Source organism: Rhinoraja longicauda, chromosome 1 (assembly GCF_053455715.1).
Source record: "Rhinoraja longicauda isolate Sanriku21f chromosome 1, sRhiLon1.1, whole genome shotgun sequence".
NCBI classification, from domain to species: Eukaryota; Metazoa; Chordata; class Chondrichthyes; order Rajiformes; family Arhynchobatidae; genus Rhinoraja; species Rhinoraja longicauda.
In genome coordinates, this window is record NC_135953.1 from 66,566,892 (window position 1) to 66,590,644 (window position 23,753).

The window sequence follows — 23,753 nt, forward strand, 5'->3', positions numbered from 1 at the left end:
TTCAGAGAGATAGAAACTGGGAGGACTTGATTCATATTGCTCCAATGAGTTTTGATGATTGACGCAAGTCAAGTCCTGGGTTGCTTTGACTTGCTAGCAAGCATAGATAAATTGTCAGAAGCCCCAAAAAATTGCACATGCTGAAACATTGAACAAAAAAGTGCTGGAAATAATTGGGTCAGGCACCTGAAGATAGCAGAGTGGCTGACATCATCCCACCGGCCATCTGTTCAAAACGAGCATAGACTGCATTGAGCTCATTGGGGAGAGATGGGTTGTTGCCAGTAGCTCTGCCTGACTTCATCTTGTTGCCTATTACAGCCCGCAAGCCTTGACTCAATCGCAATGGCTATTCTGTGACTCTAGTCTGATCTTGAACTTTCTTTTGGTGTCCTTGATGGGTTTGTGAAGGTCGTGTATAGATTTCTATTACATGTCAGGATCACTCAACGTGAACACCACAGACATGGACATGTGGGAGTCTAAGACTAGGGAGTGGGTCTGCCGGTTCATCCATTTCAGGTTGGGGACCACTCGGACTGTCCTCTTTGGTACCTATTCCGCTGCACATTTACTGAAGTGTGTGATGGCAGTGACATACTCTTTTAGGTTGACCACTAAGTGAATATGGACAGTCCACTGACTCAAAGAAGTAATGTAGGATCTCGTCTGTTACTTCAGACGAGCAATGTATGACTTTTTGTACTGAATCCTCCCGTTTCAGATTCTGCTTGTCAGCAGGGAGTAGAAGCACAGCCAAGTAGTCAGACCTTCAGACTTTAGAGATACAGGGCAGAAACAGGCCCTTCAGCTCACCCAGTCCATGCCGACCTGTGATCACCCCGTACATTAGCACTATCCTACACACTAGGGAAAATTTACAACTTTTACCAAAGCCAATGTTTACATCTTTGGAGTGTAGGAGGAAACTGGAGCACCCAGAGAAAACCCACACAGTCACAGGGATAATGAACAAACTCTGTACATATAGCACACCTAGTCATGATCAGGCACGGTAGCGCAGCGGTAGAGTTGCTGCTTTACAGCGAATGCAGCGCCGGAGACTCAGGTTCGATCCTGACTACGGGTGCTGCACTGTAAGGAGTTTGTACGTTCTCCCCGTGACCTGCGTGGGTTTTCTCCGAGATCTTCGGTTTCCTCCCACACTCCAAAGACGTACAGGTATGTAGGTTTATTCACAAAATGCTGGAGTAACTCAGCAGGTCAGGCAGCATCTCGGGAGAGAAGGAATGGGTGACGTTTCGGGTCGAGACCCTTCTTCAGACTGATGTCGGGGGTGGGACAAAGGAAGGATATAGGTGGAGACAGGAAGATAGAGGGAGATCTGGGAAGGAGGAGGGGAAGGGAGGGACAGAGGAGCTATCTGAAGTTGGAGAAGTCGACGTTCATACCACCGGGCCGCAAACTGCCCAGGCGAAATATGAGGTGCTGCTCCTCCAACTTCCGGCGGGCCTCCGGTATGTAGGTTAATTGGCTGGGTAAATGTAAAAATTGTCCCTAGTGGGTGTAGGATAGTGTTAATGTACGGGGATCGCTGGGCGGCACGGACTTGGTGGGCCGAAAAGGCCTGTTTCCGGCTGTATATATATGATATGATATGATATCAAACCTGGGCCCCTGACGCAGAAAGGCAGCAGTTCTACCGCTGTGCTGCCCATAAGATTTTCTGAAATGGGTGGGGAAAAAGCAGTCAGCATATTTGATGGTTGAGTAGCAATGATTAAGGGTATTTGTGCCTCTGGTGGGGCGGGAGACGTTTTGAGAGTATTTTGATAACATACTCTTGAGGTTGGTCTGGTGGAAGTTCCTGGTAATTTTTTTGCACAAGACCTCGGAGTATTTTATTTCAAGGGTCTTGGGGGAGGGAAACTACTCACTTTGTCATATACCTCGTTTTTTTTCTTAACCCGATAAAAGTCTGCATCAGATATGTGCATTGCATTTTTATTTTACTGATTATTATTGAATGTGCAATCATGCCTTCAGGCAGTGCATTCCCAACAACAGTGCCTCTTTGCTTTAAGGAGAATCCTAATATTGCCTTTGGTTCCTTTTGCCAATTATCATAAATCTTGTTCAGTGCGTACTGCCAGTGGAAGCAGTTTTTGCCTATTTAGTCAAACTCTTGTCAACGACTTTTTCAATACTCCCTTTAACCTCCCAAGCTACAAAGAGAACAGTCTCTCCCAGCAGGCATGATCGATGTTTTACGCACAAGTAATGTGAAGCTAGGTACTTTATTCCTGCGTTTACAATGCCAAGTATTCCTTAAGCTGGCTTTTAATTTGCATTTGGTTGGAGAAACTATCCCAACTTATTTTTTGACACTACAATGTTTTCCATTAGTTATTCCTATGCCTGCAGATTTACAATTTATTATAAAATTATTTCTCATTATTAATCAGCAGATCAGGCAGCATCCATGAAGAGAGAAGCAGCATTTCTGGTGAATGATCTTTGACCCTTTGACCATTCAAAGGTATGGACAAAGGTCTTCTCCCTGAAAAGTTAACTCTCTTTCTCCATCATTTTCTGTTTTAATTCAACTCCAGAAACGTCAGTTTTTGAGTTTGCCACATAGAATTTATTCACAAAATGCTGGAGTAACTCAGCAGGTCAGGCAGCATCTCGGGAGAGAAGGAATGGGTGACGTTTCGGGTCGAGACCCTTCTTCAGACTGATGTCAGGGGGGGCGGGACAAAGGAAGGATATAGGTGGAGACAGGAAGATAAAGGGAGATCTGGGAAGGAGGAGGGGAAGAGAGGGACAGAGGAACTACCTAAAGTTGGAGAAGTCGATGTTCATACCACTGGGCTGCAAGTTGCCCAGGCGAAATATGAGGTGCTGTTCCTCCAATTTCCGGTGGGCCTCACTATGGCACTGGAGGAGGCCCATGACAGAAAGGTCAGACCTTTCCCTCTCTGTCCCTCTCTTCCCCTCCTCCTTCCCAGATCTCCCTCTATCTTCCTGTCTCCACCTATATCCTTCCTTTGTCCCGCCCCCTGACATCAGTCTGAAGAAGGGTCTCGACCCGAAACGTCACCCATTCCTTCTCTCCCGAGATGCTGCCTCACCTGCTGAGTTACTCCAGCATTTTGTGAATAAATACCTTGGATTTGTACCAGCATCTGCAGTTATTTTCTTATACCACATAGAATTTACTGTTAAATTTGAGCAAATTCCAACCCCTGGGAGTGCAATGTTTAACTTGGAAGGAATGTATTCATATTTTTTGTTGAAATATAATTTATTCTTAAATGCTCTAAGTAGAAGATTTTGTGCCTCTGGTTCTTTTGCCAATTATCATAAATCGTGTCCTCTGTTGACTCAAGTAGAACTGGGAGAGCTCATGACGGCAGTGCAATTAAACAAATACTTTGATTCCTTCTTTGCAGAAGGGACATAAGTAATTCTCCAGAATCATGAGAGAGCCTAGAGTCCAATGAGGTTGAGCAAGTAAAGGACATTAGTATTAATATTAAAATGGCGATGAAGAAATTAATGGCAGCCAAAAAGCAATAAATCATCAGCCTGATATTTTGCAACCTTGAATACTAAGGGAGGTAGTTGTGGAAACGATAATCACATTATAATTTTCCGAAAGTGTAAGTGACAGAATAGTTCTTGCAGATTAGATTGTATCAAATGAAATCCAGTAATTTAAAAATGGAGTCTGAGAGGAAGAGAGAAAATCAGAGACACTGGTTAGCATAACATTTGCAATAGGGCTGGAAGATTTTCAATAACATCTCATACAGGAGGTTGGTTAACAAAGTAAGGCACATCATCCACTTGAATGGATGGAACATATGATGGGAAAGGGAAGTATTGGTTAAATAGTGAAATATTGAGAAAGATAGGGACTTGGTGTCCTTCTCCACAAGTCTGAAGGCCAGCATGCAGGTGCTCCAAATGATTTGGGTAAATGGTATGTTAGCCTTCATTACAGTAGTTTCCTTAGAAGTAAGGAAATCTTGTTTAAGTTGTATAGGGTCCTGGTGAGGCTGCAACTAGAGCATTGCATGCAGTTTTAGTGTTCTTACCAAAGAAATGATCAGTAGGAGCTCAACAGGTTTTCACTGGACTTGTTCCAGGGATGAAGAGTTTACCATATGAGGAACGGTTGGGTAAAGACTATGTTTATTCTCTAAAGTTTGGAAGGTAAGAGAAGAAATGTTATTGAAACTCACAAAATTCATTAGGTCTTTGCAAGGTTAGATGCAAGTGCTGGAGTAACACAGCGGGTCAGGCAACATCCCTGGAAAACATGGATAGGTGACGTTTCAGGTCAGGACCCTTCTGCTCGACCTAAGTGAGAAATCTTGGATTCGGGGCCATAGTTTGAGGATAAATGGTAAGCCGTTTAAGTCTGAGGTGAGGAAAAATTACTCAAGACGTCACCTATCCACCTTCTCCAGGAATGCTGACTGACCTGATGAGTTACTCCAGCACTTTGTCTTTTTTCTCCTATTTTGCTTTGGCTTTTTCCTGATTATGATACCTAGTCAAACAAAAGATTCTAGTAACTTGAGATCTAGTAACTTGAGATCTCATGGGGTCACAAGACAATGATAATAGTTTTTCTTGAGATAAAATGTACTGCTATACAGATGCACGGTGAAAAATCAGAGATTTGGTTTCAATTATATCAACTGTCAGGCTAATCAGGTTTTGTATCCATTACTGCTATCGCTATCACAGCAACAAGTTTAATGAGTGCAATTCACCTTTTTATGAAGTTAGTTCACCTCGACATTCAAAATCACTGAATTGGAATACTAATTCAAAAGCTGCCGTCATCAGGGAAAAATAGAATTAAAGTAACTGCATCCTTTATGCAGCATTTATTTCCAGTTTTTCATACGCCAGATATAATTTTGTCCCTCCTCTATCGGATGTTAAATTGCACATTTCGTTCAACTGTACCAAATTGTAAAATGCAGTCGGACAAATGTTACAGTCCTGTGGAAGACTGAGCACTATGTGTATATGTATGTATGTATGTATATATGTAGAAAATATATGTATATGCATATGTATGTGTGTGTATATATATACACATATTTTTATATATATATATATATATATATATATATACACATATATACACATATATACTCAGGAAAACTGGAAAATATTGATAATGAAATTAAAATTGCATTTTTTGTGCAAAAATATTGTTTGATTTCAACTACCTACTGACAGAAATGATTCTTGTATATATATGTGTGTGTGTGTATATATATATATATATATATATATATATATATGTGTGTGTGTGTGTGTATATATATATATGTATAAGTGTGTGTGTGTGTATATATATATATTGGAAAAGATTAAGATAAATAGAGTTTAGTCATGGAGTCAAGCAGTACGGAAGCAGTTCGGCATTCCGTGCTCCAAGTGTAGTTTCCTGACTTTGGTGTGAACAAGCTTGGACTGGGTGGCCATTCAACAGAACATTTGCGCTCTCTCCGCCAAGGCCTGCTGGTTCTTCAAAATTCTAACCATTTTAACTCTCCTTCCCATTCCCATAACAACCTTTCTGTCCTTGGCATCCAATGCCAGAGCGAGGCCACATGCAAACTGGAAGAACACCTCATATTCCACTTGGGTGGCTTACAATCCAATGGTGTGAATACTGAATTCTCCAATTTCAACTAATTATCCCCCCTTCTCTTTCTCTGCCCCAACCCCATGGGTGTGCACATGATAACACCAGGGATCAATGAAGTACTGTTAATGGTGTGTACACAAGGATCGAAAAATATGTTTGGAGTACCATGTTGCAGGCTTGCTGACGAAACCGAAACTCTTGGTGAATAGAATGGTTAGTAGCTGCAGGGGTGCTGTATTGAACAATGGCAAGAAAACGGCTATGATGAGAGGTTATTTTTCAGCTGGAGAGAGATCTGGTGTCTAGCTACTTTTCAACTTTGGAACAGAAAATAGGTACATAAATGTATGATTTAATAAATGAAATAGAACAATCTTAAGCAAATTCAGTTTTTGCACAATGAATGGGTAGGAGTGGGAAGGTGCTACCACAGTGTGATGGTTGTGGTGTTGATTGCCCTCAATAGCACATTGATAGAAAATATTGCATGGATACATGGTGAGGGCTGAAGGGGGATTGGGAAACTAAGGGGTGAAACAAATTGATTTGCTCTTCAAAAGATCCAGTGGAGAATTTGAGTTGTTAAACTTTCTGCATTCAATCTATGATTCTAACAGCATAGGGACAACGAATGAACTGTAAATTAGAATGGACGATTCAATAGATGAATTCATAACCAAATATTGTACATAGAGGTAGGGTGAGAATAACAATTATTTTCTTCATGGGTTTTGTTAACTTCCTGCAATTCAAAGTACTTTGTCAGTGAGATGCTGCTTCCATTGAAGGTAATGGCATAGCAGCGTATCTCAGACAATATTTTCTGCAAAGTTGCATTTGGCTCTATATCTACCCCTTAATCAAAGCTTACCATTGGTATTGGTAAGCACAATCTTCTCGCTGCTATTTTGAGCGACACATATGAGCCATAGTGTATTCTGCTCTTCAGTTGAGATTTGCAGTTATGTGAGGTTGGAAGTGTTTATGTAAAATGTAATAAGTATTTCCTTCTGAATTGAATTGAATACTTTATTGTCACATGTGACAAGTCACAGTGAAAATTTTTGTTGCATATCCAAGGTATGCAAATAGTCACCCATAAAGGGCGCTTACAAAGTTACAAATTCCCCCCTCAATGTCGCAGGAGCTGGACAGACTGCAAGCCCTTAATGAGTGTCTCAAATATTGCAACAGATTTTACTGTGACTATGTTTGTGACCTCTATGCTTGTGATAATCTTATTTGTGCTATACCTCTAAATTAAGCCACAAATATTATTGGAGCAGAATTATTTTGTTAATTGCATAAAATGCAATAGCTTTGAAACATTCCATATTGATCTTTCGTGATCAATAGAAAACAATAATGTTCTACCAGTGCTCAAGTTTGTGAAATGTGAATCATTTATATTTCAAATATTTTAGGTAAAATTTCAGCAGTCATTAAGGATTGCAGGTTGGTTATAACCTTCTCTTTACACAGGTCAGGCAGATTTTTTGTACTCCTGACAAGAGGATGGATTTGAAGAAGGTTGTTGGCCAAATTAATAAAAATTGGGAAAGGTTTTTAAAAAAGAATTCCACATTTTGTTTTTCCCTACTTGATGTGATTTTCAACAACAGCAGATTTCTATGTAGATAGAAAATAAATAGTTGGAGGCAGTTTTCATATTTTTTTTAAAAGGGAAGTAGGCTTTGGAATTGCCAATACTTTAAATGATACAGATTTCTTAAAAATTTCAATTATATTTAAATTCCCATAAATTTTTTCATCTGTTGTTGGATAAGATTGTGATGTAATATTCCAGTGCTTATTTAATGTTGTGATGTGAAAGACTTCAAAAGGGTCGAGAGAGACTCAAGAGAAATCTGCTGTTTTATTGTCAAATGTGCCAGATAGAACAATGACAATTTTACTTGCAGCATGTAAATATAATACACTGTAAATAATATAATAAATGTGAAAAAAAAGTTTAGTGTATGCATATACACACACACTAAAACAAGCACACAATAACATCACAATAATAACAATAATAGTCTATGTAGCTTCAGGTTGCATTGTCCAATTTGAACTCTGTTGATGCAAATTTGCACAAATTGCTCCTCACCACGAGTCGCACCAGATTATGTCTGACCAAACCACCTTAAATACTGTATTTGATATCTTAAAATGCTGTCAAATATTCTCTGTCCCTGAAACTGAGATGAAATCTAACCTTGCATCAGGGATCAAGCTTGTTTGTCCATCACAAAGTCACAGTGATCCTTGAAATGGTGATTAGGAACCAAAACTGGGGAGAGAGCCTCCATGAAGTACTTACCAAATCACCCCTAAACCCCATTACCCTTGTCATCATTTAATAATCCAGGCAATACTGCCTAGGCTTCAGATTGATGGGCCACTGCATTTACAGAGAAGCCAAATATAAGGAAGACTGAAATACCAGACTTTTTAGATTGGGTTGAATGCCAAATGATCTTGGATTTACCCACTTGTATAAATTAGATTTTTTCTATGTTGTATATTTTGTGTGGTTCCCTGGATGTACACTGTGGGTGAAACGAGGGATCAATCCTCTTTGTTTTTTTTCTGATTTACTTATCATTAGCTTGTGCTTTGCCATATTCTGACATGGGCCCTTATTATATGTAACTAAATATATAATAGCTTATTCCTGTAGGATGACATTTGCCAGTCGTGGGCCCTGTTGCCTAATCGATCAGATATGGATATTCATTACTTTATTTGTCAACTAAAAATTAATTCACTGTTCTGCCTTTGCCCTTCTCAAGGTCATCAATGAATAGAATTATGTCCTCACACTGAAGACCAATTCACAGTGGAAGATTCCCAGCTTCGTAATATACATTTCCTTTTTAATTATTTTTTTATGGCCATCTTTCATGACATAATATGGAAATCCAGTTGGCTAATGTTGACCTCTTTAATTTGTTTTGATCATCTCCAAAATATACAATAAATCCCCCAACCCGCTAATCAGAGGGTTGGTTGAATTTCCCCAATAAACCCTTCCTAACAGTGTAAAATGCTATATAATTGCTTATTTGCCGTATTTTTTGTCTTTACTGCTCACTTCTCTGTCAAAAGGAAGCTGCATCTATTCTGTAATCTGTTCCTCATTTTCTGAACCAGCTTAAGGGAACAAATTTAAGGTTTCATTTTCACAGATCCTTTGGTACTGCACTCACTGCAGACCTCACCAGATTATGGAAATTTTACAGCAGAGCAACGTATTGCTTTAATTAGAGCAAGGGAAACGCTTCAAGATAATGCGTGCATGATGTATCAGCTTTTTAGTATCCTAGCCTGTTGCTTTATAGTATATATTTAAAGGCTCCCGTTTTGATTAATAAGTATATTTTGTGTTTTGTTAAATCAGTTAATTTTAAAACAATCAATTTTGCAGACAACAAGGGAAACTCTGATCCACCATTGCAACACTCTGGGAGATGCACTGCGTAAGGACAACGACTTTGCATTGATTATTGATGGGAAAACCCTCAAATACGCCCTGACATTTGGAGTGCGACAATCGTTTTTGGATCTAGCATTGTCTTGCAAAGCTGTCATCTGCTGCCGGTAAGCTAGAATTTGAGCTTTTTTTGGATGCTATATTGATATCTATATAAAACTATATCTAAAACTCCTATCGTGTATATTTATTTATTTGTTCCCGAAATACAGCCAAAACGGTACACGATAGCGCAACAATTTTAGGCACACCTTGTTCACCTTTGGCCTGCGGTTCAAATGGTTGTTATATTTAAAAGTTATTCACTTTTTAAACTTTAATAAATCACGTTTTAAACTTTAATAAATCACTTGCCTTGCCCATCAGCCGCGCCTGCGCAGTAATTCCCCCGTGTTCGACGTCACAATGGGAACCCAACGGGTCCGTGCCTGCGCATTGGGGCCCGTTGATCTAATACTTACGTAAGATGGCCGCCAGATCAGCACGTGCGCATTTGGGGGAGAGTTGCCATTTTGAGATCGCTATTTTGAGATCGCCATTTGATTGGCTCTACTACCTCCCTCCCCCAAAGTTGGGTCTGGAGCATCCTGATTGGCTAACGGCGCTTCTCCCCCACTTGAGGTCAATTGATTGGCTCCGACCTCCCGCTCGACCGCCAATTGGTCGCTGTTCCGGGTCCCAAGGGGGGGGGGAGCGCCGCAGCCTCTCTGATTGATCACTGGCTAATCCCGCACAAAGCGCGCTGGTTGTCCCTCCGGGGCTTCTTCCCGCTCAAAGCAACGGCCGTCGCCGCTGCTGCTGCTGAATGAGGGGACAGTCGCTGTCGAGCCGCCGCCTCAAGGTGGTTGAGGGGAGATGGAGTGGGTGAGGGGAGGAGGGGGGATGGAGTTGGTGAGGGGGGAGATGGGGTTGAAGGAGGATGGAGTTGGTGAGGGGGGGAGGAGCGGCCAAGGGGGATGGAGTGGGTGAGTGGGGAGTGGGGGAAGGGGAAGGAGGTTATTGAGGGAGGGGAGGGTGCAAGACCACTGCAGGAGAGGTTTGGGCACAACGGGTCCACCCTTTTCTAGTTTGAATTAAAATTTAAACCCAATTCTTAATGGAAAAATGTTACAAATTTAATTTGTCAATTACAAGCCATTAGTGTTTTACTACAAATATATTGCATATCTTTTTTTTAAAGCTGAGTAAAAGAGGGATATGTCAACAAAATTCTGTCTCGTATTTCAACGTGATGGTTTTCATAGTAATTGAAAATAATTTCAAATAAGTAGAGGATATAATTAATGAAATACGATATTTTAATTGTACATATTGTGGTATGTTTACTGAGCCAGATGTGGATTTATAAGATCTATAAGGTCTGCTGAATGGTGGTAGAGGCCAGTGATTTTTGTTCTTTCTAGAATATAATTTGATTCCCAAGGGCAATTTCTTAATAACACATTCATGCAGAACTTTGTCAGATTTGGGCTGAAGTCACAAATGGAAATGTTACTACTTACTCCTGAACTTTTCTTCAGTGTCACCCTTGGATTTTCTTTCTTTCTGCAAACATTTACTGGGTGGATTTTTTGTGGCTCTTTCTTTAAGAAAAGATAAATGCTTTCCAATTTTATGGAATCAAGACTCCTCTTCAGTACAACATAATTCTGCCCACAAAGGTCCTAGCCTTCAGGATAGCTGTTGTTTTTATGCCAGATATATATTAAACAAAAGTACCAAATTGTGATATTTCTTCCAACCTTTTGTCCTCTATTACTTCCAGCAATAAATTAAGGAGTGGTATTATGTGTTTCACTTAAACAATCTCCAAACAATCAAACTTGTGCATGGATTCAGGATAAATCTTCCAATATGCTATAACACTCTTGATAGGTTTGCTGCTCTGTAAGCTTATTGTGTTTATTTACACTATCTGAGTCGGTCGTCGCCGTGACGGTAATATTCTCACCACCTGAATCCCTTTCTGACAGCAAAAGCTGAATCCACATCAAAAGTCGAGGTCGATGAGCCAAGGGTACTTGCATCTGGGATCTTCTCTTAATCTCATGAGGGACGCTTGGACCTCCCCTTGGACTTCCTCCCTTTTCCCCCATCATCACCTCCACCTTCTGCTTCATCATACATACTCCAGGGAGTGACAATTTGCTTTGTAACTCTTGATTATCCCAAATTTTATACAGCCAAAATGTAACACTTGGCACAACTGTTTGATAGATGTTGCCTTTTTTATCATCTGCCTGTGGTGTTCTGCATCTCTTGAGAAAATGGCAATAATAGCCAAAACTGTGGGGAGGAGGGAGAGATTGTTTAGGTGGTGGAAAACGTGTTTACTTGAAGCTGGCAAGTAAGGATGATGCTTTTATTATTTTTAAGTTACAGAAATGTATTTCTTATACATCTATCAGACTGCTGAGGTCTTGTTTCTCTCTGATTTTTTTTCTTCTTTTTAATGTTATTCAGAGTTTCACCTCTTCAGAAGTCAGAAATAGTTGAAATGGTGAAGAAACAGGTGAAAGTTATAACGCTAGCAATAGGTGATGGTGCAAATGATGTGGGAATGATCCAAACAGCACATGTCGGTGTTGGAATAAGTGGAAACGAAGGCCTGCAAGCAGCAAACTCTTCTGATTATTCTATTGCTCAGGTAACTCGATATGTCAGAATCATTTGACGTAATCTTCAATACGTAGATTCAATTTGACATGTATCATTATCATTGACATTGTAAATTGATGCTAATTTAAATCATTCAAGAGTTATTAAACCAATGGTCTCTTGCCTCATGCATATCAGTACAAACATTGTCAAGCAGATCATATTGTCAGTCATACAATGGATCATTACATATAGTGTTGACCTACTTTGAAATGGAGAGACCTGAATATGTGAGTAAAATTATTCACATCCCATAACAACAACTGGGAATTTAAATTCAACTAATTAATTAAATTAATCTGGAACAGAAGGCTGGTGTCACATTGGGTGACTGAGAAGCTTTTTGATTGTCTGCTTCACTCTTTCTTTGAGAAGGAAAGCTGCTGTACTTGATCTGGTCTGCACTGCACACAACTCCAGACCCACACCAATCTAACATCAGATGTAAATGAGCTGACTGAAATAAATGCTATGGTTAGATTTTTTTATACCAATTTGACAACCTTGCTGACAATATTAACAACAGTATTATTACCATCTTTTATTCCTAGATTTCTTCAAATACTCAAATTACTGTGATATTTGAATCTTTATTTTGTAATCCAGATACACACACACACTGTAAAATAATAGGACCACCTAGGTTTTGATTTTTGCTTTTGGAATTTTTGTATTGCCGCTTGGCATTTTGTACATTATGAGCCGTGGAAATGATAATTCAAGTCCAAAGCTTTAGATCATTTTGAAAAGGAATGTTAAAATATAATGTTTTGTTTAATGGACAGTCGTGACCCTTGTATTGTTTCTAGTTCAAGTATCTGAAGAACTTGCTGCTGGTTCACGGAGCCTGGAACTATAATCGCGTAGCCAAGTGTATTCTGTACTGTTTTTACAAGAATATAGTCCTGTACATTATTGAGGTAAGCTATGGGATTAAATGTTATCTTTGCCTTGTTGTCACCTTCCCCCATATTTTCCTTGAATCTTTGTCCCCTTGATCTCTCGTTTTCACACCTTATCCTTCCATATCTCTGTGTCTCCCTCTCCCCTGACTCTCAGTCTGAAGAAGGGTCTCGACCCGAAACATCACCCATTCCTTCTATCCAGAGATGCTGCCTGTCCCGTTGAGTTACTCCAGCATTTTGTGTCTATCTAAGCTATTGGATTGTTCAACCTGATGCCCCTTTTTTTAATTGCCAGTTGTTTCAATATCTTCCCCTGCTGTCAGAAACCCTAACCAAGAAAATTCCTTTATTATGCCAAGAACTCTTGCTCAGCCGTTCTCAGGCTTGGAAACATGTTGATCTTCCATATGAAACCAGTAAAAAATCATTGGATTCTATCAGATAACACTTGTCCGTACGATATTTAAAAATCTACCGTATAATAAAGGTTAATTAGTCATTGTAAATTGTTTCCCGTGTGAGTTAGTGATTGGACTAAGGGGGAATAGATGAGAAGGTGGGGGAATTTAAAAAATGGGATTAATGTAGGATCATTATAAAGGCATGGTTCATGGTCAGCAAGGATTTTATAGGTGGGGGATATTATCTCTCTACTAGACCAAGTGGACCCGTTGGGCCCAAAGCTCTCCTGCATTGGTGCATAACCCTCTCCCTCTCCCTCTCTCCCCCTCCCCCTCTCCCTCTCCCTCTCCCTCTCCCTCCCCGTCTCCCCCTCCCCCCCACTCCATCCCCCTCAATCTCCCTTATCCTCCCTCCACCCCCCTCCCTCCCTAGGAGATAGATTTAAACTTTAAAATGTGAATAACTAAAAATATAACACTGATTTCAATGAAACTTCCATTAGCATCAAAGGGATGACGGTGAGTAAGTTGGGCCTAAAATTGTCGAGCTATCATGTACCGTTTTGGCTGTAATTCAGGAACAAACAAACAAACGAGTTTTAGTATATAGATGGCTCTTATGTGCACCTTGCTCATCCTCAGAGTCACAAGCCAATTTTCAGTTATTATGGTATTATGGTGTGAAATTTGGTGGCATTCGCATCAGGTAGCATCTGTGGAGAGCAAATAGTAGCTTTTGGCTCAATGGCCATGCATCAGAAGTCTTATTCAGGGTATACAGAGAAGAGAATGCAGCACATTTGGACTGGAGTGAGCAGATTGTAAGAATAACGGATGGTTGATAATCTACTGACTTTGCCTTAAGGAGGACTGAAAATGGTAAGAAGCTTGAAGAAAATGTGAAGATGAGATTATGGGTCGCTGAAGTTGAGGGGTTGGCTATGAAGGTGGTTGAAGAGGAAACAAATGGGAGTAACATGGTGGTGAAGACAACAAAAGAGCTCAATCATGTTGCATTTGAAATTCAATGAGGTGAAAACAGAAAATTGTGATGGGAACACAAAAGCTTGAAACTGAGGACTGAGGGGTAGAAGTAGGAGAGAGAAAGTAAGAGATGATAAGAATGAGACCAGGTACGAGTGGTATTAGCACAAAGTGAAGAAGAACCATTAATATCCAAGTTGGTGTAGTTTGTGAGCCTTTAAAACCTTTCCTGTTAAAGAGCCAGACTGGGTAAATGATGAAATGGACTATTTTGATGATGTTGAATGCTAGCATTAGGCATGTATGTGTAGATGGGATGATTAATATTGAATATCTAGAAGATATATGGTTGAAGGTGGATCCAAAACACAGTGAAATGCTTTTTCAATACATACGAGGAAACAAGAGCTGCAGATGGCCACTGTGGAATGGTGTGGCTGTGAATGTTTGGTAAGGACTTGTTCAAAGATAAGGGAAATGGAAAACAATAAAGTTGAAATAGATAAGAGACAAATGAAAATTCTGTTGAAGAAGAGCTGAACATTCAAAGTGGATATATGAAAAGAAACAGCAGCGGATTAAACAATAATACTGCAAATGCTGGAATTTCACTATAAGAACATTGAATGCTGTGTGTGCTCACAGGATCAGGCAACATCTGTGGAGAGGGGAGCAGAATTAACACTGACATTTGGAGAATGGCTATTGAGGCATTGCAAGGAAAAGTGGAAGCCAGTATGCGGACAAAGTCCTTCAAATTGTATCAGAAAATCGGATTTTATTTTATTTTTAAGCTGTTTTGATTGAAATATAAAAAGTGACAGGGCAGTGCATTCAGAATGTTCTGGGACTTTCTCAAATTATTGCCTGTATGATCTTTAATGTCCACTTGAGAGGATAGACCTTGGTTTTACATTTCATTCAATAGTCAGAACCTCCAGCAGTGCAGCACTCCCTTAATAATACATTGAAGTACCAGCCCAGATTATGTCATTTCTCTGGAGTGGGACATGAAATCAGTACCTTCCGACTCAGACAGGAATGCGATCATTCAGCCAGAGTTGACACTTATTAGGTTATTAATAGTGTACTCTGCTTAGTAATTACGAAGAAATATTAGGTTAAAATTTGTGACAGTAAATTAAGCATAGGCAATAATAAAGTAGTTTTCTCTCAAGTGTTCTGGCAGGAAAATAATTCTTCACTCACTATTCTGTCTCAACTGGCTTTGTTCATCTATGATTACAATTTTAACTCCCTCAAGGCGGTCGGGCATCTGGTTTTGCAATCTGCAGGATTGTTGCCGCTCCTGTTGATTCTACAATGAATCTTTTACAAGATGTATCCATGGGTTTGCTCTCTGCAAAATTCACATCGTGCAATTAACAATTTAGAAGTGAACATCCCTGAGGATGAAAAATCTGCCCTTTTCTTATTTTAGTCTTTCATTTAATAGATGCTTAAAAATAAGTTTGCAAAAAGAAAAAAAAAGCAGGCTTGAATTTTAGTGGCATCTTCCCAATCACTAAACTTCTCATGGTGCCTTATTGTTAATCAGGAATTTTTGCAGTGTAGTTGGTTATCGCAATAAAATAGTAATTACAAAAAAATTAAAATAAAAATTAGCTTGTTCTTATAATGTATAGATATTACACAAGTTCTGAAAGCTGGTAAAGATCGTATTTTTTCATTTATCCTATTTTGAAGAAGTATACTTTGAATATTTACTATGTTAAATATGATTAGTGTTTTAGAAAAAAGTTCATTTTAATCTCTAATTCAGCTTTTTAAAAAATGCTTAAGAATGCCTAATTTAAGGACACCGTACATACTACATATGAGCGAGCTCCCGTAATAAATTCAAAAGTTAAATGTATGAACATACGTTTTGTTCCTGCAAGTAGCAGAACTAGTTTCCACTTTCTCTCTCAACAATTATTACTTGTTATTTCAACTCAATCTTGTGTGCTTCTGACACCATTCATTCCCAATACTGTGGACTTGTGGTTACCATATTGAATTATTTTTATGTATTTACCAACTTACGAACAAAATTGACGAATGGACGTCTGAAAAAAAAAAATGGAACCAGCTCATTACCTGGAGGCAGCCTGAATTTGGTTTCTTTTTTGTGTTTGGAAACTTTTAAAATTTGTATCTATTTTAAAGCTTCTTCGTCAGTTGCGCGTCAGTTTGTAGTGTTTAATGTTGTACATAAGAAATTTAATACTGAATTTGAATGTTTTTTAAAAATGCTTTCAAAGCATGAATCCATTTGACATGTTATTTTTAAAATTGGGATGTCAACGAATGTATCCTATTTCTTAAGCTATGTGGACTGCCATCTTGTCACAGAATGTAAAATGTATATTTTCACTGGATGATGATTGGTGGTTTTAAATTAAGACTGAAGGAAGTTGATTAGTGTACAGATTACAGGAGCTACGTGCTGAGGTGCTTCCTCCCCAGTATTCTGGTGCTGCTCAACGCCACTGTTCAAACCTGCTTGCCACCTGGTGGCAGGAAATGCCTTTCCTTCTGAAACACACAAAGAAGCTTTGAGAGCTGAACTATGGCACAGTCTTCAGTTCTGTTTGCCTACCGTTCCAACTCGGTGCTCACAGAAGTGAGATGGGTGGGTATGAAAGGGGGACGGATTAAAGAAAAATAATCCATGTGTTGATTTGATCCTGTGACATCACAGGCTGGCATCCATCCCTCTGATAGTCAAAATGCTGGACTAACTCAGCTGGACAGGCAGCATCTCTGGAGAGAAGGAATGGGCGACGTTTCAGGTCAAGAACCTTCTTGACGACATGGGTTTTAAAGGCCTAATTTTAACCCAGGGGTGCATTTGGAGAAGGAAATCGGAGAAAGCCATTTTAACTCCCAGCCCTCATTGTACGTATGGAATGACCTGACATAAATTCCCTAGGGAATCAAATAGCCTACTACCCTGTTGTGCACAATTTCAGCCACATGGTCGGTGTACCATTCTTCTCCCATGATGGCTCTTGGCTTTGATTAACCAATGTTTGAGGATATGATATATGGATAGAACAGGTTTAGAGGGATATGGACCAAACGCAGGCAGGTGTGACTAGTGTAAATGGGACATGTTGGTCGGTGTGGGAAAGTTGGCATTCCACATTAGTCAGAAAATGGTGTTAGGTTAACTGTTGGGACTGAAGGCAGATAAATCCCCAGGGCCTGATGGTCTTCATCCCAGAGTGCTCAAGGATGCATTGGTGATCATTTTTCAATGTTCTCTCGATTCTGGATCAGTTCATGTGGTCTGGAGGGTAGCCAATGTAACTCCACTTTTTAAGAAAGGAGGAAGAGAGAAAACTGGGAATTATAGACCAGTTAGCCTTCTATTGGTAGTGGGGAAGGTGCTTGAGTCAATTGTTAAAGATGTTATATCAGCGCATTTGGAAAGCAGTGACAGGATTGGTCAAAATCAGCATGGATTTATGAAAGGAAAATCATGCTTGACTAATCTTCTGTCATTTTTTGATGATGTAACGAGTAGAATGGATAAGGGAGAGCCAGTGGATGTGGTGTATTTGGACTTTCAAAAAGCCTTTGACAAGGTCCCACACTAGAGATTAGTGTGCAAAATTAGAGCACATCGTATTGGGGGTAGGGTATTGACTTGGATAGAGAACTGTTTGGTAGATAGGAAGCAAAGAGTAGGAATTAACAGGTCCTTTTCAGAATGGCAGGCAGTGACTAGTGGGGTGCCACAAGGCTCGGTGCTGGGACCCCAGTTATTTACAATAAATATTAACGATTTAGACGAGGGAATTAAATGTGACATCTCCAAGTTTGCGGATGACACAAACCTGGGTGGCAGCGTGAGCTGTGATGATGCTCTGAGGCTGCAGGATGACTTGGATAGGTTGGGTAAGTGGGCAGATGCAGTATAATGTGGATAAATGTGAGGTTATCCACTTTGGTGGCAAGAACAGGAAGGCGGATTATTATCTGAATGGTGTCAGATTGGGAAAAGGGGAGGTGCAACGAGACCTGGGTGTGCTGGTACATCAGTCACTGAAAGTAGGCATGCAGGTACAGCAGGCAGTGAAGAAAGCTAATGGCATGTTGGCCTTCATTGCGAAAGGATTTGAGTTTAGGAGCAAGGAGGTCCTACTGCAGTTGTACAGCGCCCTGGTGAGACCGCACCTGGAGTATTGTGTGCAAATTTGGTCTCCTGATTTGTGGAAGGACATTATTTCTATTGAGGGAGTGCAGCGTAGGTTAATTCTCGGGATGGCGGGACTGACATATGATGAAAGAATGGGTTGACTGGGCTTATATTCACTGGAATTTAGATGGATGAGAGGATCTTATCGAAAATATATAAAATTGTTAAAGGATTGGACAGGCTTGATGCAGGAAAAATGTTCCCTATGTTGGGTGGAGTCCAGAGCTATGGGGTCACAGTTTAAGAATAAGGAGTAGGCCATTTAGACTGAGATGAGGTAAAACTTCTTCACCCAGAGAGTTGTGAATCTGTGGAATTCTCTGCCACAGAAAGCAGTAGAGGCCAATTCACTGGATGTTTTCAAGAGAGAGTTAGATTTAGCTTTTAGAGCTAAAGGAATCAAGGGATATGGGGACAAAGCAGGAACTAGGTACTGATTTTAGATGATCATATGTGTGAAGACAAATGTAGCCATGATCATATTGAATGGCGGTGCTGACTTGAAGGGCCAAATGGCCTACTCCTGCACCTATTTTTTTATGTTTCTCCAAGGGATGTTGCCTGATCCATTAAGTTACTCCAGCACTTTGTGTCTTTCTGAAATAGCTGATTATTTGAACAAAGAATAAAAGGAAAGTTGTTGTTTTTACAGTGTAAATATATTATGATTTCCAAAAGCTGGCATGGTTCACTCTGGGGTTAAGGTGGGGGTCTATTGCTGCAAACTGTTCGTAATGCAAACAGTTTTCTGGTGAGAAATACAGTCGCAAACTGAGTTCCCACAGAGCCATAAGTGCCATCAGAGGTAGGTTGTTCCATTGCAATAATTAGGCCCAAGAAGCATTTTAAATCTAGTACTGCTATTCTTCACAATAAATCTGATATTAACAAATTGAACTAACACCTATCGTGGCTAATTATATTTTAAAATATTTTACTGCAGACAAGACTTTCAATGCTGATGACACTTTAAAAAGGTCACTGCTGCTGACCCAGTCCCCGGGTTTCTCGATAAGATTCGCAAAATGGACATCCACTGTTAACTTGAACGTTATTCTTCCTGGTTCAATGTGGCAAAATTCCAGCTCGTGTCAAGAAAGCCCCACAACACCTGACAAATCCATTCTGCCAATTCCCCCCAAAAGCTCGCTTGTATGGACTGGCTGTACATAAGTCGGGTGTTCATAAACTGGGCATCACCTATGCACAACTTTCTTTGGGTTTCTTTGGGTCTCAACAAAGTTGAGAACATTAGAATGAACATTTCCCCTCCCACCCGTGACCTAGCTGTCTCACTAGTCTGTTCATCTAAATTGGACTGCTTCCAACCCATCACTCTATCCTCCCTTGCAAAGCTTGTCTCCGCTATGAAACCTGCAACCTGCCCCCTTGATCCTGCCCCCACTGCCCTTCTGAAGGATGTCATTGCAATAGCCGGTCCCAGCATCCTCTCTATTATCAACAGTTCTCTGGCCACTGGCACTGTTCCAACCAGTTTCAAGCACGCGGTGGTCCAGCCCCTACTGAAAAAACCTAACCTAGACCCCACCTTGCCTAGCAACTACAGACCCATTTCCAAACTGCCATTCCTGTCAAAAGTCCTTGAAAAGGCAATTCTAAACCAATTAGTGCCCTACCTGCACCAATACACCATCCTGGAAAGTTTCCAGTCAGGTTTCAGAGCCCACCACAGCACAGAGTCTGCCTTGTTGAAGGTACACAACGACCTGCTTCTCGCCATCGACATCGGCGACTGTGCAATCCTGCTCCTTCTCGACCTCAGCGCAGCGTTCGATACAGTGGACCACACCATCCTTATTGACCGTCTCCGGTACGCGGTTGGCATTGATGGCACTGCCCTGAGCTGGTTCGCTTCGTACCTCAAAGATAGGAGTTTCGCCATCAACATAGGCAGTTATTCCTCTGCTCCAGCTAGCCTCTCCTGTGGAGTTCCACAAGGCTCCATCCTAGGCCCCATTCTCTTCTCTCTATACATGCTCCCCCTTGGCCAAATCATTCAAAGGCACGGCATTTCTTTCCACTGCTATGCCGATGACACTCAGCTTTACCTCCCCCTGAAACCCAACAACCAGTCAAATTTAAACAGCCTCTTACACTGCCTTGAGGACATAAAATGTTGGATGGCACAGAACTTCCTCCAATTAAATGAGAGCAAGTCTGAGGTCATCCTATTCGGCCCCCCCGACTCCATCAAATCGATAACAGGCAGTCTTGGAAGTCTATCCTGCCTAGTCAAACCGCATGTCAAAAACCAAAACCTCGGCATGATATTTGACTCTGCATTAAAATTTGATAAGCAAGTCAACGCTGTGGTAAAAGCCAGCTTCTTCCAACTTCGAACCATAGCTAAAATCAAACCTTTCCTCCAATTCGACGACACAGAAAAAATCATTCACGCTTTCATTTCCTCCCGCCTAGACTACTGCAACTCCCTATACACTGGGATCAGCCAATCTTCCCTGTCCCGCCTGCAACTGGTCCAAAACACCGCAGCGAGACTCCTGACGGGTACCCGTAAAAGGGACCACATCACCCCGATTCTGGCCTCTCTCCACTGGCTCCCTGTACGGTACAGAATCAACTTCAAGCTCCTCCTATTCACGTATAAAGCCCTAAATGGACATTCCCCCCCCTACATCAAAAATCTTCTAACCCCCCTCTCTAACTCCAGGTCCCTCAGGTCGGCCGACTTGGGGCTACTCACTATCCCGCGGTCTAGGCTTAAACTCAGGGGTGACCGCGCTTTTGCGGTTGCAGCTCCTAGACTGTGGAACAGCATCCCTCTCCCCATCAGAACTGCCCCCTCCATCGACTCCTTTAAGTCCAGGCTCAAAACCTATTTCTACTCCCTAGCGTTTGAGGCTCATTGAGGAGGCGCTGTGAACTGTTTGCGTGCTACTGTATGTTTCATTTTTTTCCTTAGTACCTAATCAGATGTACAGCACTTTGGTCAACGTGGGTTGTTTTTAAATGTGCTATACAAATAAAATTGACTTGACTTGACTTGACTTATTGAAGCTAGCTGTGCAAAATAAATGTTTGTGTTTTAAAACAAAATTGTTTTAAGAAAATTTAATCTCTTTACCTCAAAACAATTTTGTTTTAAAACACAAACATTTAGTTTGCACAGCTAGCTTCAATAAGGACAATTGAAACCCATAGAAAATTGTGCCTAGGTATAATCAGATATAATCTCTAGATTGAGTATATATTTTTAAAGAGAAATGTTTTATGATTACCTCAAGACAGTTATCAGGTGCACATCAATCTGTTAAAGATTTAATGTTGCACTTAGGAAGTTTAATGCTTGCAGTAAGTGGGAGTATATGAGGCTGCAATTTAGAGAAACATTTGGGTATATACAAAGGGCCTGATATTCCTGCTGGAATTTTCCTGGTTTCCTCCAATAGCTCCAGAGGTAGACTGTCGGAGTCCACAGGGAAATAGTTTGGATATTTTCAGCTTAGGTTTCCGTTGTTCTCCCACAACTTGTGGCATAAAAGCACAAGAGCCCCTCCCTAACAGTAGGAAAATGATTACTAATGCACGCCTTGTAGATTGATTTGAGCATGTATCCGGTTCACAACTGCACAAATATTATACCATGTAACACTCATTCCATTATTACAATAAGGAACAATGAAAAGGCAATAAAAAAGCTAAAATGCCACAGGAGGAGATTTATTTCCCCTTTTAACATTTTTTTTTGATGATTACAGTGGGACATACCTCCCAAGTTACAGTGAGACTAATGGCTTATGGTACCCAATATGCAAAGAGTGTGACTAAAAGGTGACATTCTGACAGGTTGCCTGCGCTGTTCCCCTACCCTTCCTACACCAGGAATCTTGTGCACAGTCACTTCATTCAAGCCCTGGCTGGATACTCGAAACAGTCATACCCAGTGACAGTGAGCCCCAGCTGCTGTCAGTCATTCTTTGTGGGACCTGAGGAGTGAGTACCGCCAAAATCATGCTGAACTCAGTCGTTATAGTCATCTGGACTCCGAGGCCAAAACTCCACTTGAGTGAGCCCAGCTACTGTTTGAACGGAGGTCCAGTCATTCGACAACCACAGCTGCTTCCCCGGAGGGAAGGGCAGAAAATTAATGGACTGTACCTTTTGGTAGTTGTTGGTTTTGGTTGACAGCCTAGCTGTTATGAGGCAACTGAACCATCCTATAACCAATTAGAGAATGGTCCTGAGCTACCATCTACCTCAATGGAGAGCCTCGGACTATCTTTAATGGGACTTTACTGGCATTTATCTAGCACAAAACGTTATTATCCTGTTGCTGTACACTGGACAGCTTGTTTGTAATCATGTATAGTTTATCAGTTGACTGTACAGCATGCAACAAAAAATCTTTTCACTGTGTACCTCGGTACATGTGGCAATAACAAAATTAAGTAGTTAAAGAAATTGATTTTGAGAATCATGTTAGAACTGAAGAGAAATGAAAAGGCTGCAGTAAAGGCTTTTGCAATCCCGCTCAAAAGCATTGATTTGAAATGGAGACCCTTAACATTTACTCACCCCCCCCCCCCCTAAAGACAGTAAACAAATTCCATCTGGCTCTGTCATTCACAACTTGCAAATCTCACCATAGTCACACATGTCCAGCAGATTGCCAGAAGGAATCTGTTGATAACCGCCTCCTGCGCCGTGGGTCAATAGCTTCACTTCATGATTCACTATTAAACCTATTTAAATAAAATGCAGTAATTGTTATACCAGTTTGTTTGCTTTTCTATCTTGAAATACAGGCATTTGGTTTTCAAATATGTTTGCACATTCTCTTGGACGATAAAATAAGGTTGATTTGTTAGCAGGAACTATTCATCTGGTGACCAGCTGGGCTGTAAATTGGTAAATGGGGAATTTGTAGCAATTCATGCTTCTGTAATCAGATTTAATGAACCGTGGGGTGTTACAGAGCTACCGTGACATGGTGGCACTTGGACAGATTTTGCATTCATTTGTGAAGCCTGTCAGATTTTTTCCAAGAATCTGCTTGGATGCCAACAGCAATTGTGTGAAGTCATATACTGTGTAGTCTACACACAAATAGCTAAATCCCAAGTATAAAATTAGTGTTGTTTAATGAGAGGTACAATCTTGTTAAATGTTGTTGACAATAATTTCACTGTATGATTAAAATACATTTCAAATTGTTCAGTAAAATCCTGAAAATGCACATGGCAAGAATATATTTGAAAAATCTGCTTTGTTTTTTGGTGTTCATTGTTTCAATGGTGATATAATTTAACCTGACTTTGACATCAAATACAACATTACAGTTTTTGTTTGGCTCCAATTTCTGGTCCCTTTAAAGCATTTAGCAAGGTTCCATATGGTAGGCTGCTCTGAAAGTTTAGATCATGGAGAGAGAGCTGACTGGATAGAAAATTGGGTTCATGGTAAGAAGATACGGTTTTAG

At 40.5% G+C, this 23,753-nt stretch overlaps 1 protein-coding gene across 2 annotated transcripts in view; it reads left to right on the forward strand.

Annotated features, from left to right (window-relative positions):
- The window catches only part of atp8a1 (ATPase phospholipid transporting 8A1), a 269,218-nt gene that overhangs the window by 169,860 nt on the left and 75,605 nt on the right, over window positions 1-23,753 (forward strand). For both annotated transcript variants that reach the window (XM_078399210.1, XM_078399200.1), the window contains 3 exons: window positions 9,072-9,244; window positions 11,601-11,784; window positions 12,605-12,715. In XM_078399210.1, the coding sequence (XP_078255336.1) occupies window positions 9,072-9,244; window positions 11,601-11,784; window positions 12,605-12,715 (468 nt within the window). The remainder of the gene's footprint in view (window positions 1-9,071; window positions 9,245-11,600; window positions 11,785-12,604; window positions 12,716-23,753) is intronic.